The 14,668-nt window shown below is 30.1% G+C and overlaps 1 protein-coding gene across 4 annotated transcripts; it reads right to left on the bottom strand.

Moving 5' to 3' along the window:
• Window positions 1-2,144: 2,144 nt before the first annotated feature.
• On the bottom strand, window positions 2,145-14,650 carry LOC111028574. 4 transcript variants are annotated; one of them, XM_022307267.1, is made up of 11 exons: window positions 13,703-14,650; window positions 13,255-13,424; window positions 13,008-13,021; window positions 12,827-12,922; window positions 12,553-12,764; window positions 12,319-12,468; window positions 10,371-10,426; window positions 6,909-6,961; window positions 6,660-6,806; window positions 6,499-6,581; window positions 2,145-3,552 (listed from the first exon to the last, which is right to left on the bottom strand). In XM_022307267.1, the coding sequence occupies exons 1-11, from the start codon at window positions 13,748-13,750 to the stop codon at window positions 2,443-2,445; spliced, it is 2,139 nt and encodes a 712-aa protein (XP_022162959.1). In that variant the 5' UTR covers window positions 13,751-14,650; the 3' UTR covers window positions 2,145-2,442. The 4 variants fall into 4 exon arrangements, with proteins under 4 accessions (XP_022162959.1, XP_022162960.1, XP_022162961.1 ...); XM_022307268.1 differs by lacking the exon at window positions 12,319-12,468 and having other exon boundaries at window positions 13,703-14,649; XM_022307269.1 differs by lacking the exon at window positions 13,703-14,650 and having other exon boundaries at window positions 13,008-13,048; window positions 13,117-13,372.
• Between the last annotated feature and the right edge of the window lie 18 nt (window positions 14,651-14,668).

Raw genomic sequence — 14,668 nt, 5'->3', positions numbered from 1 at the left:
AATATTTTGTGTGAGCCACCCTTTACATCAAGGGGCATGAAAAATAGTTTACTTACTCTCCTGAGACCTACTTAATATACACACAAAATTTCATAAAAATCAGTCCAGCCGTTTCGGAGGAGTTTAGTAACAAACATTTTTCATATTGTGACACGAGATTTGTATATAATGGATATATCAATTCATATACATAAATACGCGACATTTGAATATTTCTTTTCGCGCATAAGCAGTTTTCTTCTATTAAGAGACTCGTCATTTATATATGCTATTATTTAAATTATCGAGACATGGGTCCATCGATGGTATACGATCTGACGGACTAAAATAGACGGAACATGAATCATAATATTAGTCACATATTACATATTACACACATTTATGGGTCGGAGACAGACCGCGTCATCCGGTAAAAATGCATCCATATCAATATTATATCATAGAGTTTAACCACGGACCACGATTTAAGATATACGGGGTACTCAACGCCGTATAGAAATTGTTCTCCAGAGTGATTTTTGTCCGTCGATGTATGTACATCTCCTACCAATTTCGCCCAATTTGGCTAGCCACTGGGCGGTAAAAAGTGGAGGAAATTTGGCCTCTGCGCTGTTGAACGGAGTATAGTTTAAGACATTATATAGATTATTGAATTTTACCTACATCACTGCGAGATGTTGTTACGCCTGGGCTGGCCGCTCATAATGCTGTTTTAGCTAATATCGATGTTATTTTACTATACGCTGAGGAAAAAGGGCTTAAACTAAGAAAAATGAATAAAACCATTGGTTTAGTTATTTAACGCACTGACATAACTCTATATAATAAATCATAATATAAACTCCATAAATTATCCGCTAGATGGCGTGAATATTGATTTTTAGTCAATAACAGTTATTAATTATTGAGTATCTACCGACTACTTGGTTGTAAATAATTTTTTTATTTCATATTGATATTGAACGAAATTCCTAGTTGATGTTTTTGTGGTAGAACTAAGACAAAAGTGTCGTTTCTACAGCGTTATAGTCTCCCTCACAACACCGTTGTTCACTAATCACTGACGATTTAAAAACCGATGGTTTGTGTGAACCAATGGGATAACAGTACAGTAATAAAATTTGATAGGTTGTGGTCACGCCCTCCATAAGATTTATATAAAATGAATGCATCAGTTTATTTGCTTTTAATTACAACTCTGAACGATGAATCGTTTGTTTTGTTTGTTTTTTAATTCTATATAATTGTATATTTATCAATAATATATTGAACTTGAACAAAACATAAATAATACGAATATCTTTAATTCTAATGTTATCATTTTACATAGTTCTAATTATTCGACAGTAAAAGATTTGCTTTATTTCTAAATTGTTAAACTAACATTTATAGTAGCTTTATGACCGAATGCAAAAGTTTAAAATTAATATTTTACAACCGCAAACAAGGTAATATTGTAAAATCATACATTTATTAATAAAATTATAATAAATTATTCTTTTAAATTAATAAATGATAATTTTCATTATTTAAATTTGATATAACAATATTTTTTATAGATTTTATTACATCTACTGTAGAAACAGTTTATAATGACACTGGTTGTAGTGAAATAGTGAGTGTAATGATCTTAGATTAAAGGTCCCGGAAAAACTCCTTTACTGTATGTACTAATTTGTATCGGTTGTTATGACTGCGGATGTTATGACGTTTATTTTTGATTATATTGGAGAAATAGCGAAATTTGATTGGCTCTGAATAATGTAAATCCAAAGATAAATTTTGAAGAACTAGAAAAAAAAATAGATATTGATTTTTATTCTAACAAATTTCAATCTAAAATAACAGATTTTTTAAAACTATGATTGAATTAATTAAAATAATTTACATAGTTAAATGTTTTTATTTTTACTTTTTTTCTATATTTTACTTGCATAAATAAATAATAATAATAATAAAATGCATTGAAGTTACAATTTTTTTTTTCGTCATTTTGGTTATTATGACCCATTTTATTTGGTCCCTTGAACGTCATTAATCATTATAAACGGTTTCTACTGTAATACTTGATAGGCATAAAATTACGTTTTCTGGTAATACCCGTTGAGACATAATGGGAATATAAAATAAATTTTGTAACAAGATAAAGTAACCAAATATGTAATATAATATTAGGTTATTTAAAAGGTTATAAAAATACATGGGTCTTCACACTATCAATTGTGTTGTTATCATTATAAACTAATATAATGGCTACAGTTTTAAAAATAAAAAAAAATTCCAGAACATTTTAAATTAGCAATAATTGATAAATTAGGCGATGTACAATGGAAAAAAAAAATTATACTGGTATCTTAGAATTCTATAAAAAAAAACTTAATAAATCAATAACAAAATATAAATGAAAAAACTTGTTTAGGTTTTCTGTTTTTATAACGTAGCCTAATCTTCGACATAGCCATTATCATCGGTCTGATTGTTATCATTGTCGTCATCATCTGATATGACAATAGTATCGTCATATAATTTACTACGTGCACAATACATATGTTCAGTCTTATAGTCTTCACGATTACAACTGGGTTCTCCTTCAACTGTTGATTTCAATTGTACGTCAGTAGAATTCCCAAGTTCATTATCATTGTAGTTTCTATCCTCTCCAATCACGATCTCTTCTATTTCCCATTCTTGATCATGGGAAGGTGCACAATTATCGGCCTCAACATAATTCATTTCATACACAATTTCTTCTTCAATAATTTCATCATCCGCAGACGACTCATTAACTTCAACTTCTTGTATTAAATCACTGGCAAAACATGATTGTTTACTTGACATAGCATTCATTATGTCCCACTGTTTTAGGTATTCATTGTCTGATGTTTCAGAAGCGTTCATTTCCAATGGTTGTGTATCATTATTATCATGCATAATGGTTTCAGATACACAAGGGTTTGTAATATCCGCATCTTTAAGTGAGTATCTTTCTTCATTAATATTAAATGAAGAAAGATTGTTGATTGTATCAATTAAAATATTGATACCGTTTTCTTGAGGTTCATTTTCATTTTGGAAAGGTTTGTTTTGTATCTTAGAAAAAGTTTCTAATGAATCTGGTAAATTTGAATCATAAGTAAATTTAAATTTCATGCAACCAATTAATATTATTGACTCATTGCGCAGGATAGCAAAGCCAGAATAACCGTCTTTTTGGATGAGTCTCTTAGAGCACTTGCACTGAGCTTTTTTATAACCGTGTTTTGTATTCTTGTACATATTTAAATAATATTTTGACATTGGCTTGTAATTAAATCCATGTGTCTTAGCAGCATATTTAATTATTGGTTTTTCGTCGTCACTGTTGTGGGCAACGTGAATTATCTTATCTTTCTGAACTGTTTTTCTTTGTTTATTTATATGCTTTAGGAGTCCAGAATTGACTTTTTTCAGTTCATGGTTGTTGGAGGGTTTTCTGCGATTTCCAAAATAGGATACATTATCAACTATTACACCAAATCGACTTAGGTTTTTCAAAATAAAATCTCCAGTTTTCTAAAAAAAAAAAATGTTTAAACATGTTGAAAGTATATACTAAATAATTAAGTTGTATGACCACAATTACAAAAGTTAAAAGAACTCAAGCATAAAAGCTTTTTTTTCCTCAATTAATACAAACATTAATATTGATCACATTTATAACATTTAGATCAATTAAAAAAAAATAAGCTCTGCTAAGTTGCATATACAACTTTTATACAGATAAAAAAATATGAGTCAGTAATAATATTTCATACAAAAAATAAAAACACTTGACTTGTATGTTGTGGTCACACTGAAATGGTTTGCAAACTTTGTATACTAGGAATAATGGAACAAGGAGAATAAAATAATGGACGACATCAATAATACAACTGATACCATTATTAACCACTAGATGTCGTATTTGATAAAGCCGTTCCTAGAAACATTGTCACATTCGTTTACTCTTATATAACTTAAATTAGAAGTCTATGGTTTAAATGTTTACCTAACTCACAGCTTTTGTAAAAGTAAGAACCACCATTGATATCTCTGTTATGTTGGCCTAAAAGTGTATGTTTAGTGTAGTTGAGAATTCCATATCCGAATTATTTATGTTTTAAATAGAGCTCAAAGCGGGCAATGCACACAAAGTACTGCCATATAATTTTAAGTAACATTTCAAAGTTTAAATCAATATTAAAATAGAATACATTTAAATAGACATCTAAAATTCCGGGACAAAAAAAAAATGCAATGAGTTATACACTTAAAGAAAGGGCGCAGAAACGAGGACCTTATTTGAGACCCGACTGCGCATCATAGTCAAAACGAACTTTAGTCTTACTGGTAACCGTTGAAAGCCAATGAGATTCCTTGTATTGTTTTTTTCTACAAGGGGCACGTGGCACCGTGGGGTTTAACGTACGAAAACAAGTTTGGCGTCTAATATTTTTATAAACACCAGTATCGTTCAATACCGCACAGGTTTCTTATATTGCTGAAAAGGGAAATTCAATTATGATAATTCATAATCGCATACATTTGATTGAAAGTTAAAAATAAAAAATTAATTTATTATTGTTATAAAAAAATCGTTGTAAAAATAATAAATACCTACAGATATGAGATTTTACAATTTTAATATTGATTAAGAAAAAAATTAAAAATATATAGGTAATAAGATAAAATAAAGTATGTATAGAATAGATGATATTACTTAGATTAGAATAAATGTACATCCTAGTGTTTACAAATATTATATTACATTTATTTCATTTATGATGAAATGACTATATAAATTTTAAATAGTACAAATGTAATAAATGTGATTTACATTTAACACACATCGAATTACTTTTAAATCTATATTAGTTTTCGTTATATCATAATTAAATATAATATAATATATATATAGGCGGAATAAACACAACGCATTTAGTTAGAAACAAAACTAAATTTACTTTAATCAGAATTACTAGCAAATTTTTCCAAAAATTAAAAAAGGTAATGCTCATTTCAAGTCAACAGGGGGGTGCTGAAACAGTATTTCAAAATGTAACCATGAAGTTTTAAGATCATATTTAAATTTAATACGTATTATACTACCAACATTTAAATTTATGAGGGACTAACAATTTGAGTAACTGATGAAAAACGGCCGAAAGGTGAGTGACGTTCGGTGCTCATTTTTCGTTGGTTAAAACATGGAAAAATGTTTAGCTAAAAATTAAATAGACAATCTTATATTTCTGATTTACTTTATAAATATTGAAAGTAAATCTGTTGAATTACTCTATTCCAAATAAATTAGTAGAGGTTAGCGATTGAACAGTCTCGTTGGCTGCCATCAGCGCGATGCCGACTGTTGGCCAATCACAGCGGTCCTACTGTTCAGAAGCTGCACAGTTATTCCAAGCTTGGAATAGAGTATAATATGTTATTTTTAAGTGGTATCACCGGACACTCTTTACACTCAAGCATTACACATTTATTTACTCTAGCATAAATTTTACTTATTCTATTGTATACATACAGAATATAAATACGTTCTTTAAGAGTAAACAAATTGTTGTTCGTAAGTTAAATAATAGTGTTATGAAGTCAGTGCAACTTATAAAAACGACGGTTTTTAATTACATTATACTTTTGTATACTATATAGGTGTATTTATTTTCAACAGTCTTTAATAACATTTTTATATTGGAATGATTATAAATTAGTAAGAAATATCTATTATTTTGACATAGATGGATGGAAAACAATTCTAATGCATTAAAACAAAAAAATTAATTAAACTTATCTTTTAAATTACATTTTTAAATATTATTAACAAAATGGTCAATTTTAATAATTAAAAACAAAATGTCCAATTTAAAATAAATATTAACATGCTTTAATGAAATTTGAAAAATGTGTTTTTAATTTGATGCAGTCTCATTGTTTACATATTGGCTTTTATATTGGTAACATATTATTCAATGTATATATTATGTGAATGAAATAAATAATACCTAATTAAAATATTTATACAGTTTAAAAACATATTTAATACTCGAAATCTGTACAGTTTTGGTATTTATAATAAAACACTAGTCACTACAAATCAAATAATTTAAACTTTCTGTTGATTTGTATATTGTTGGATTACTGGATGATATCCTACAATAAAACTAGAGAATACACAAAATCATAATCTGAAGACTAATTATTTTTTAAGTAGATACAAAATTTAATAAAATTATTCAGATATATTTGTTCACTGTCAAATTTGGAATTTTAAATTTCAGTAAAGACTATAAATCATAAAATACACACATACAAATTTATTTATCTATAATAAATATAATAATATATTTAGTCTGTATTTATAAATTATTTTATAATAATTTGTTGTATAAGGAAAAACATGATTAGAAATGACTAGGATAAAAGTATTTAAAAGTTTGTTAAACTATTTGTAAAAAATTGAATACATACTTTATCAAATCTGATGGTGGCATGATAGTCAGAAATATACTCACAATTGCCATAAGGTTGCAAACACAGTTTGTTTTTATGGCCTATAAAAATGTATAATAATATAAAAAATGTTTTTTTCATAGATATTCTAATTAATTTTAGTTAAATAAATAGCTCACTCTTGCCAATTGTTAGAACTTCTCTCTGTACAGAAATATTTAAGGGTACGGATAAACAAGATAGAGTGGCACTACATTGTTTAGATGGTAAAGAATTTCTTTCTTGACATAATTTGTTTGAAATATCAAATGGAACATTATCAGCCTCTGAAATATATCAAAATATGATAATGAGTGTTTTTTTTTTATAAAATATAATATCCATTGGTCCTGAGAAAAAGGAAAATGAATGTATTAAATGATACTTACCATTTGTCTTATGATCAGCATTCATCGACTCCAATGCAAGCGTAGCAACATCACTGGAAAAAAGTACATAATTGTAAAATCATAAAAAAAATGTTGATTTTTTAAAATTACAATTGTTGTAAATACTGTGACATGATTATATTCTTAAATGTCCTAAAACCTAAAAATTATTACTGTATTAAATTCTAAAATATAATATATAACTTATGGTTTAAATTAGATTCTATGATCTCCGACATCCCCACCGTGTGGTATCCAGTCTTTACTTGAAGCTCAAATGAATTTCAGTATATAATAATGATATTTACTTAAACCTGAATACAAGAAAAGGCTTGTAACTAGACTGTGAGGTTAGGTTAGGTTAAGAGATTAAAGAATCTAATAGCACTCAGAAAAAAAATATTCGTTTCCTGAATCAAGAATCAAGAGAAGAGATTAAGAATAGAATCATGTTAATCTATCTATACATCTACCTATGTACCTATAGTAATAAACCTAGATTTTTTTGTACTCGTATTCCTTAAGACTACTAATCCAATTCACATGAATTTCAACAAAGATATTAGGCCGGCATAGGGGAAGATCAGTATCCATATGATGATCACAAAATATGCCTATCTGGCACGGGAAGTAAAGATATGAGGGTTTTGCTAGTGGCGCGCTCTAATGGATTAATATTCTATACACATAAAACTGTTGTAATCTATATTAACAAACATTTTAATTGTTGATTTATATTAAAAAAGGAAAAAACTAATAGTGGCGCAGTCAAACGGTTTTATATTTATCAACTATTGGAGAAATATGAATGTCATACTTTTATCCAGCATGAAATGCCCAAAAGAAGAGAATATTGGATATGATTGCTATCTGATTTTATTTTATACAGTAAAATATAGTGTAGTACTCTTATATTATTGAACAGTACTCGATAATTTGAATCAAACAAATTATTACGAGACAAGAATTTTTGGACAATTTATTTATTCATTTATAAATTCTATAGATATTATGTGACATCAGGTATTTTAGTGACTGTTAATACACAATGTTCATGGTTCTTCCATTTTCACAATGTATGTAAAGATTTTTTTTTTTGATTAAGATCACATTGAACTTTTGGACATTATAATATCAAAAGCTTCAAAGAAAAACAGAGGATAAGATTGAGATAAATAAAAGTCAAAATTGGAGATTATAAATACATCAAAATTGTATCTCTAATAAAATCATCTAAACCAATAATATTTCCGGATTTACTATACTCTATTCAGAATAACTTTGCCCACTCGTCCGACGAAAACTAGTCGGGTTCGCGCATGTCTGTTGCCACGACCAATCACAGTGCACCTGACTCTCGCCGGGGGTCTGACGACTTCCGGCGGCTCAGACGCTCAGTTGCGTGCGCTAAAGAATGGAGTATAGAAGCGATAATGTATATGAATAGAAAAATAAAATAAACCAACGAAATAAAATAAATAAAATAAGTGATATAAGAAATAAAAAGACAGATTGAGACAAGATGTGATATGTATAATTTGGAAGAATCAATGTTCACAAAACTTAAAAACATTTGAAATCTAAAAAAAACCCGACTGCATATACCACTATAATTAAACCTATGCATTGATGATAAATTCGTTAAAACAAAATTAAAAAATAATAATTTTAGATGTAATAGCGGTGGTTGAAAAATTGGTGAATTCGACACGATATATTCAAGAAATGGGATAGTTAAAAAAAAAATACAATTAAATTATGACAGTAATAAAGCAAGTCTTCAAAAATAAAAAAATTATAAATATTTTCATATTTTCTAGATAACACTAACTTTATGAAATGAAAATACAGATAAATTCCTCGGAAAAAAATAAGTTTATATGATAAGAGTAATAGAACATGATTGTTTTGAATAAGCAACCACCCATTAGTGGTTCTTGGCTAATGACAATTTTTTTTTTAAATGTTTAGTTATTATTATTTAGAGAGTTAGACATTAAAGTTTAGTAAGAGGTCACGGCTGGAAAAAAAAAAAAAAAAGATATGACCATTAAAATAGAACGAGCTCCAGTGAATTTCGCCATAAAAAATATTAACCTTCAATACAATATGGTATTGCACCATAAATTGTATGACTTCTGAAATGATAGGGTATTTATTTGTATAATATTAATTCATGATTTTCATGTAATTTATTATTATTGTTAAAAATCTCAGTTCCTACGAATGGTACTCCTCATTGAAATATGATACAGTGGACAAGAAAACAGAATAACCAAAACCATCCTCAACAAAAAATATAAATGAAATATAATATCGTATTATAATACTATATTTAGATATCGTTATTTCCGATTTCTTTGTAATTAAATTATGGTAAACAGAATGGATAATCATTCTATTTAATATCAGGCTAATCATAAAAACAATTCTTAATTAACTTAAATTTATTGTTTCACAACCCAGGCAAATATTATAATAATATATTGGTGTACCTGCAGGTCAATAAATATAACTATACAATTTCTTAGCTGATCGACCAATGGCCGCCCATAGACCGGGTAACCACAGCTATAGTGGTTCACGAAATTAAAGACTCGACTTGAGCGCGACAGGTGGTGTATAATCAGTAGGGCTACTCAAAATGTGCCTTAAAAAGGGCGTGTGAATTGATCTGCTACACACGGCCGCTGTAATACAGAGATGCGCTCAATAATTCCAAGTTCACAAGTTCACAACACTTATACAAAGTTTAAACGACACTGAAATCCAATATTTGACCACCAGTTGCGCTACTGTCGAGTCCCTTATTTCGTGAAACCCACTGTGGTACAGCACATAATACGTTGATTACTTGGCATAGATGACTACAGAATTTCCATCGTTACAACCAAAGTTTTGAATTACACTTTTTAATTTTTACATATTAATATCGGCGGCAACTTTGTTATTATAATTTTTGATATCCGTTATCACTCCGGCAACTAATAGATAATCGGTTAAATTTTAGACCGAATCATATGATTTCTTAGTAGAAATAATTTTAAAGTATTATTCATTTAAAATTTAACGAAATAATATGTACGTATTTAAACCTTAGATCATATACTATGGATGGAGCCATGTGTATTATTTAGTTGCCGATATTAGTGACGAGTCTCCAAATTGGGTGATCGATGTGCGCATTATCGGTGGATAAATATTCGAGAGGTTGTGTTGAGCATGCGTATATCGAATACCTAATTCGGTGACTCATCACTGATATCGGCAACATTTTTTTGTATTGATTTAATACGCTGTGGCTCCATCCATAGTATATGATCCAAGATTTAAACACCAATTGAAAACAGTTTTAATGATTATCTTATCGTAAATTGAAAAGATACTTGATATGATAAAAAACTATGTAGCCAAATATGAAATGTATGATATTTTAACTATAAAAAAACTATTTTTAATTACCATAGAATATTTAAAGATGAGTTTTCGGTTGATGTTGTTGGAACATTTTCTTGTGGCTAGATATAAACAATGAGTAAAATATTAACACTGATCATTTACTTAAAAGTAATACATTGCACGATATCATAAAATATTATGTTATGTTACTTAAATTAGCACTACGATTTAAGATAGCATGGTTGCACAACGATCTACGATAAAACGGTATACGATTTAAATCATGATTCCGGTGCTAGCGCTTTTAGTGGACTATTTTTAAATTGTTGTTAGTTCTTTAATATATATAGATACATATATTTATGACATACTAACAAGTAATATTACTATCAATCATCATCATACTATATAATTTACTAATAAATTAATAATCATAAATATTATTTATAATATGATTATTATATATTTAACATAATAATTTTTATTAGTTTTCATTTTAACCGATATGAGCGCTATGTGCGGAAGCGTCACAGATCACGTGACTTTTGATTCAAATCGTATGCCGTGTGATAACATTTTTCTAATGGGTCGTTGGGCATTCATATTATTTTAAATTGTGGTTGCACCCAAAAGCGAAGATTGAATGACCTGGAAATGAAATCTTAAACATCGGGCAACTTAAATTTAGAACATATTAAAACAGGGGTGCACTGAAGAAATCGCAATAGAAAAAATGAATACGGTACTCTGGTTGGTCACCAGCTAAATCAGTGTGACCATATTCGCCAATCTAGATATAAACTAGTAAAAATGATATTTTAAACGATTATTTTTCGACCGTTGTCTACTAAAAACTGGAGAACGGCGTGGACGCGTGGTAGCTGACCGATGTGAACCCCGAGATTACATGATTAACATCAGGAATTAAAATATACTGGCTATCCAACGACCTATATGAGTACCTATTTTTCTTGGACCCAAACTGACTTGCCAGAACAGCTGTTGCAAACTACACCTGTGCTTGTTATTATAATAGTGGTAACTTTTATCAAAATAATTTAACTTGAAATCTGTTAATGCCACAAATTTAATTAATTACGAATTTAATGAATGCTTAAATTCTTTAAAATAATCATAACATTATATCTTTCTATTTTATATATTTTTAAATAGTCAATCTAGTAGTATACATTTAATTCCCTTGCAGCGCTAGTATACCTTTACACTTTTGGAAAGTCAGATTTGGAGCTCCCTATCATGTATCGTTGGGTATCCAGCATATTTTAATTTGTGATTAAATAGTTTCAATTTATCACAGACAAACAATTTTAATTTAAATATGAATACATGAATGCATAATATATTCTGTTTGTTAAATTATAATTAATATTAACGAATTGTTTTATATTGAGTCATTTAGTAGTTAATAATATAATATAGAACCTACAGTCAAAAAGCAAGTTTTAGGTATATATTAGATTAATACAAAAATTGCACTTTTAAAATAATAATATAATAAATCAATACAAAACAGGCGGTAGTACCAGTACCTATAATATTAGTTAGTTGATGAAGTTTAATACAAGGGGAATGGACAAACACCAATGGACCTACTTTTTAAATTTATTTATCTTAATAACATTAGTTACTATGCCACTAGTTATTATTAGTTATGATCATTATCTACATTATGTACTACACTAATAAGTATTATGTTTTTCGAAGTAATCAATGAAATATTTTTAAAATATAAGAATAGTACAATTGTTTGACTCGCATGGACTTTAATTTCCTTTGTTATTTTTTTGGGACTTTCTTTTTACCTATCAGTTTCAATCTGTTGACATGGTCACGCTGATTTCAAGGGAATATTATAGGACAGTTATCATTTACATCTTCATGAGTGAGTGCACAATCTGTTTTCATCACAGACAAAAAAAAAATGGACATAGTTCAGTTTTTTTATCAGCAACTACACGCTAAATCTTGCATAACAATTTTATCCTATTACCTTTTTATACATTTTATCAATTTTACTTGGTATGTTGAAAAATTTGTCCACAGGTAAACTGGGCAGTTCACATCGATTCCTCTTTGTTGTAATACTTTTAGTACCTAATAATCCACAACCAGGAGTGAAAATGTCAGGATATGCTAATTCCTATTTTTTAAAAAATATGTAATATACATGCAATAATATAAACAATAATTAATTATTAATTGTAAAAAACATTAAATGACTAACAAAGAAATCATCATGTGCTGGACAAATCCACCTCATACTGTGATCCCAATCACGAATAGGAGGATCCAAACAATTGAGGTGGTAAAGTCGAATGCAATAATGACATTGCACCAACCGTCCTTGAAGAACACCTTTTTTACACACAACACATCTATCACTCTTCCGAATCATTTTTAGTTTATCCAACTGTTTTCTGGCAGGAAGTTTAACATCTGATAAAAAATAGTAACAATATCGAGTGTTAAGGGTGTATAAAATTAAACAAAACACATACTGTATTTGCGCTGTATAGGTACTTCTTCAAGGAATGATTCAAATGGATTGCACGGATATTCAAAATCAAATATATTTTTAATCTTGAGTCTAACATCTGCAAAAAAAAAATAATGATTTAATAAAATAATAATTTTAATTTTTTTTATGAAATTTGGTAATATGTTAAACTAATATCTAACCTTCATATTTATTCCTGAAAATTAGGATTGAAAACATCATTCTAAAACATACAATTTAACTAGTTAAGACAAACAAATTATAAAGCTGTAATCATTAAATTTCACTCACATAATCGATTCACATACAGTCCCCGCTTGATCCATGCCCATCAAAGAAATTATTCATTGCATGAATACAAATATTTACAGAACATAATAATATATTAAGTACTTAATAAAATATAGAATATAAATAAAATTATTTTACGGGGTATCTGAGCATTTTTCATATTGGCCACTGCATACGATTCCTGTACTTTTGCTACATAGTTCACAAGTTGTAGGATCAACCGTCTTAGGTGGATGTTGGAAATAAGACACTTCCAGTCTTTTTTTGTTGTTGACCGAATTTGGTTCAGCAATTAATTTCATTATTTCCTAAAAACCAGAACAATGGTTTAACAGCCGATTCAGGTACAGAAATATTGTTAAGATTAAAATCGAATGGTATAGGTACATTCACGATCGTCCCTACAAATCATTCTCAATAAAAAAATGGCCAGACACAAATCTCACGATGTGAAAAAATAAACGAGGCTGACGCCCCGTCCGTCCGAGCAACGCAGCACAGCTCGTCGCCGCGTTTTGCTCGGTCTGGTCGCAAACTCCGAAAACGAAAAGGTAAAAGCGACGGCGGGGAAAATGTCATGGCTTACCTTCATCAAGTCAATGGGTCCGGGCGAAACTGATTTTTTGGAGGCCATTGCGACGACGATCGAACTCTTGAGACGAGTCGATCACCGTGTGTGCGCGTATTCGTGCTCGGTGTAATGGACGACGGTTGACGCTGTCGGCGAGCACTAACGCAGTTTACAGTTCGCAAGAGTCTAGCGGCTAGACGACAACGAAACGACTAACCGACGGAACTCGCTAAATGGGCGGACACGGATAACACTCGGAACGCACGAAAAATGGAGGAGTCGGTCCGGCGTGGATGACGAAAAAAGTTGTTCGAGCGATCAAACGACCGTTGGACGAGTCGGGTGCTCAAAGTAGAGCGACGGTGATAGATTTCCACTAGAATAAATTAAACGCAGTCAGCCGCAAATTAGGTCGACAGACAATGCGGTTCTGTTTTTCTCAATGTCGAACAGGTGGTCAAGCGAGTGGCAAACGAGCCGTTCGGACGGTAGAATGAGAGCAACACAGTGGTGGGCGCGACAACTTGCGTGTCGAGTACGCGGGGCGCTCGCGAGTCGCGATGGACGTCCGTAGTATCGGACCTATCGACGGAGGACTACAATGGATGTCGGCGCGCACAAAGCATACAACTTTAAGGCACACGTAAAACTACGATTGTACTACGGTTGCTGTGGACCTGAGAAATCTAAGCCGCTGTGCAGTTATTGGTCCGCCGTTCGTTCGATACAACGCGAACACTGGGACAACATGAACGACTGCCGAACGCGTCCTAAAACGTATTTTTTATAACATAACTATGTATTTATGACGACGATATAAAAATAATGTGACGCCGGCAAACGGTACGAGTAGGAGAACAGACGACCCAACACGAGTTTAACAGGTTAAAAGGACTAAAAACTATACTACCAAAGTGATTATTTCTTTGTTTACGACCGCACCGACCCACCGACAGGGAGTCTTGTATGATTTCACTTTCC

This window comes from Myzus persicae, unplaced genomic scaffold (assembly GCF_001856785.1).
Source record: "Myzus persicae strain clone G006 unplaced genomic scaffold, MPER_G0061.0, whole genome shotgun sequence".
Taxonomy (NCBI): domain Eukaryota; kingdom Metazoa; phylum Arthropoda; class Insecta; order Hemiptera; family Aphididae; genus Myzus; species Myzus persicae.
Note: the sequence above shows the minus strand (reverse complement) of the source record. Positions and strands in the feature narration are given on the sequence as shown.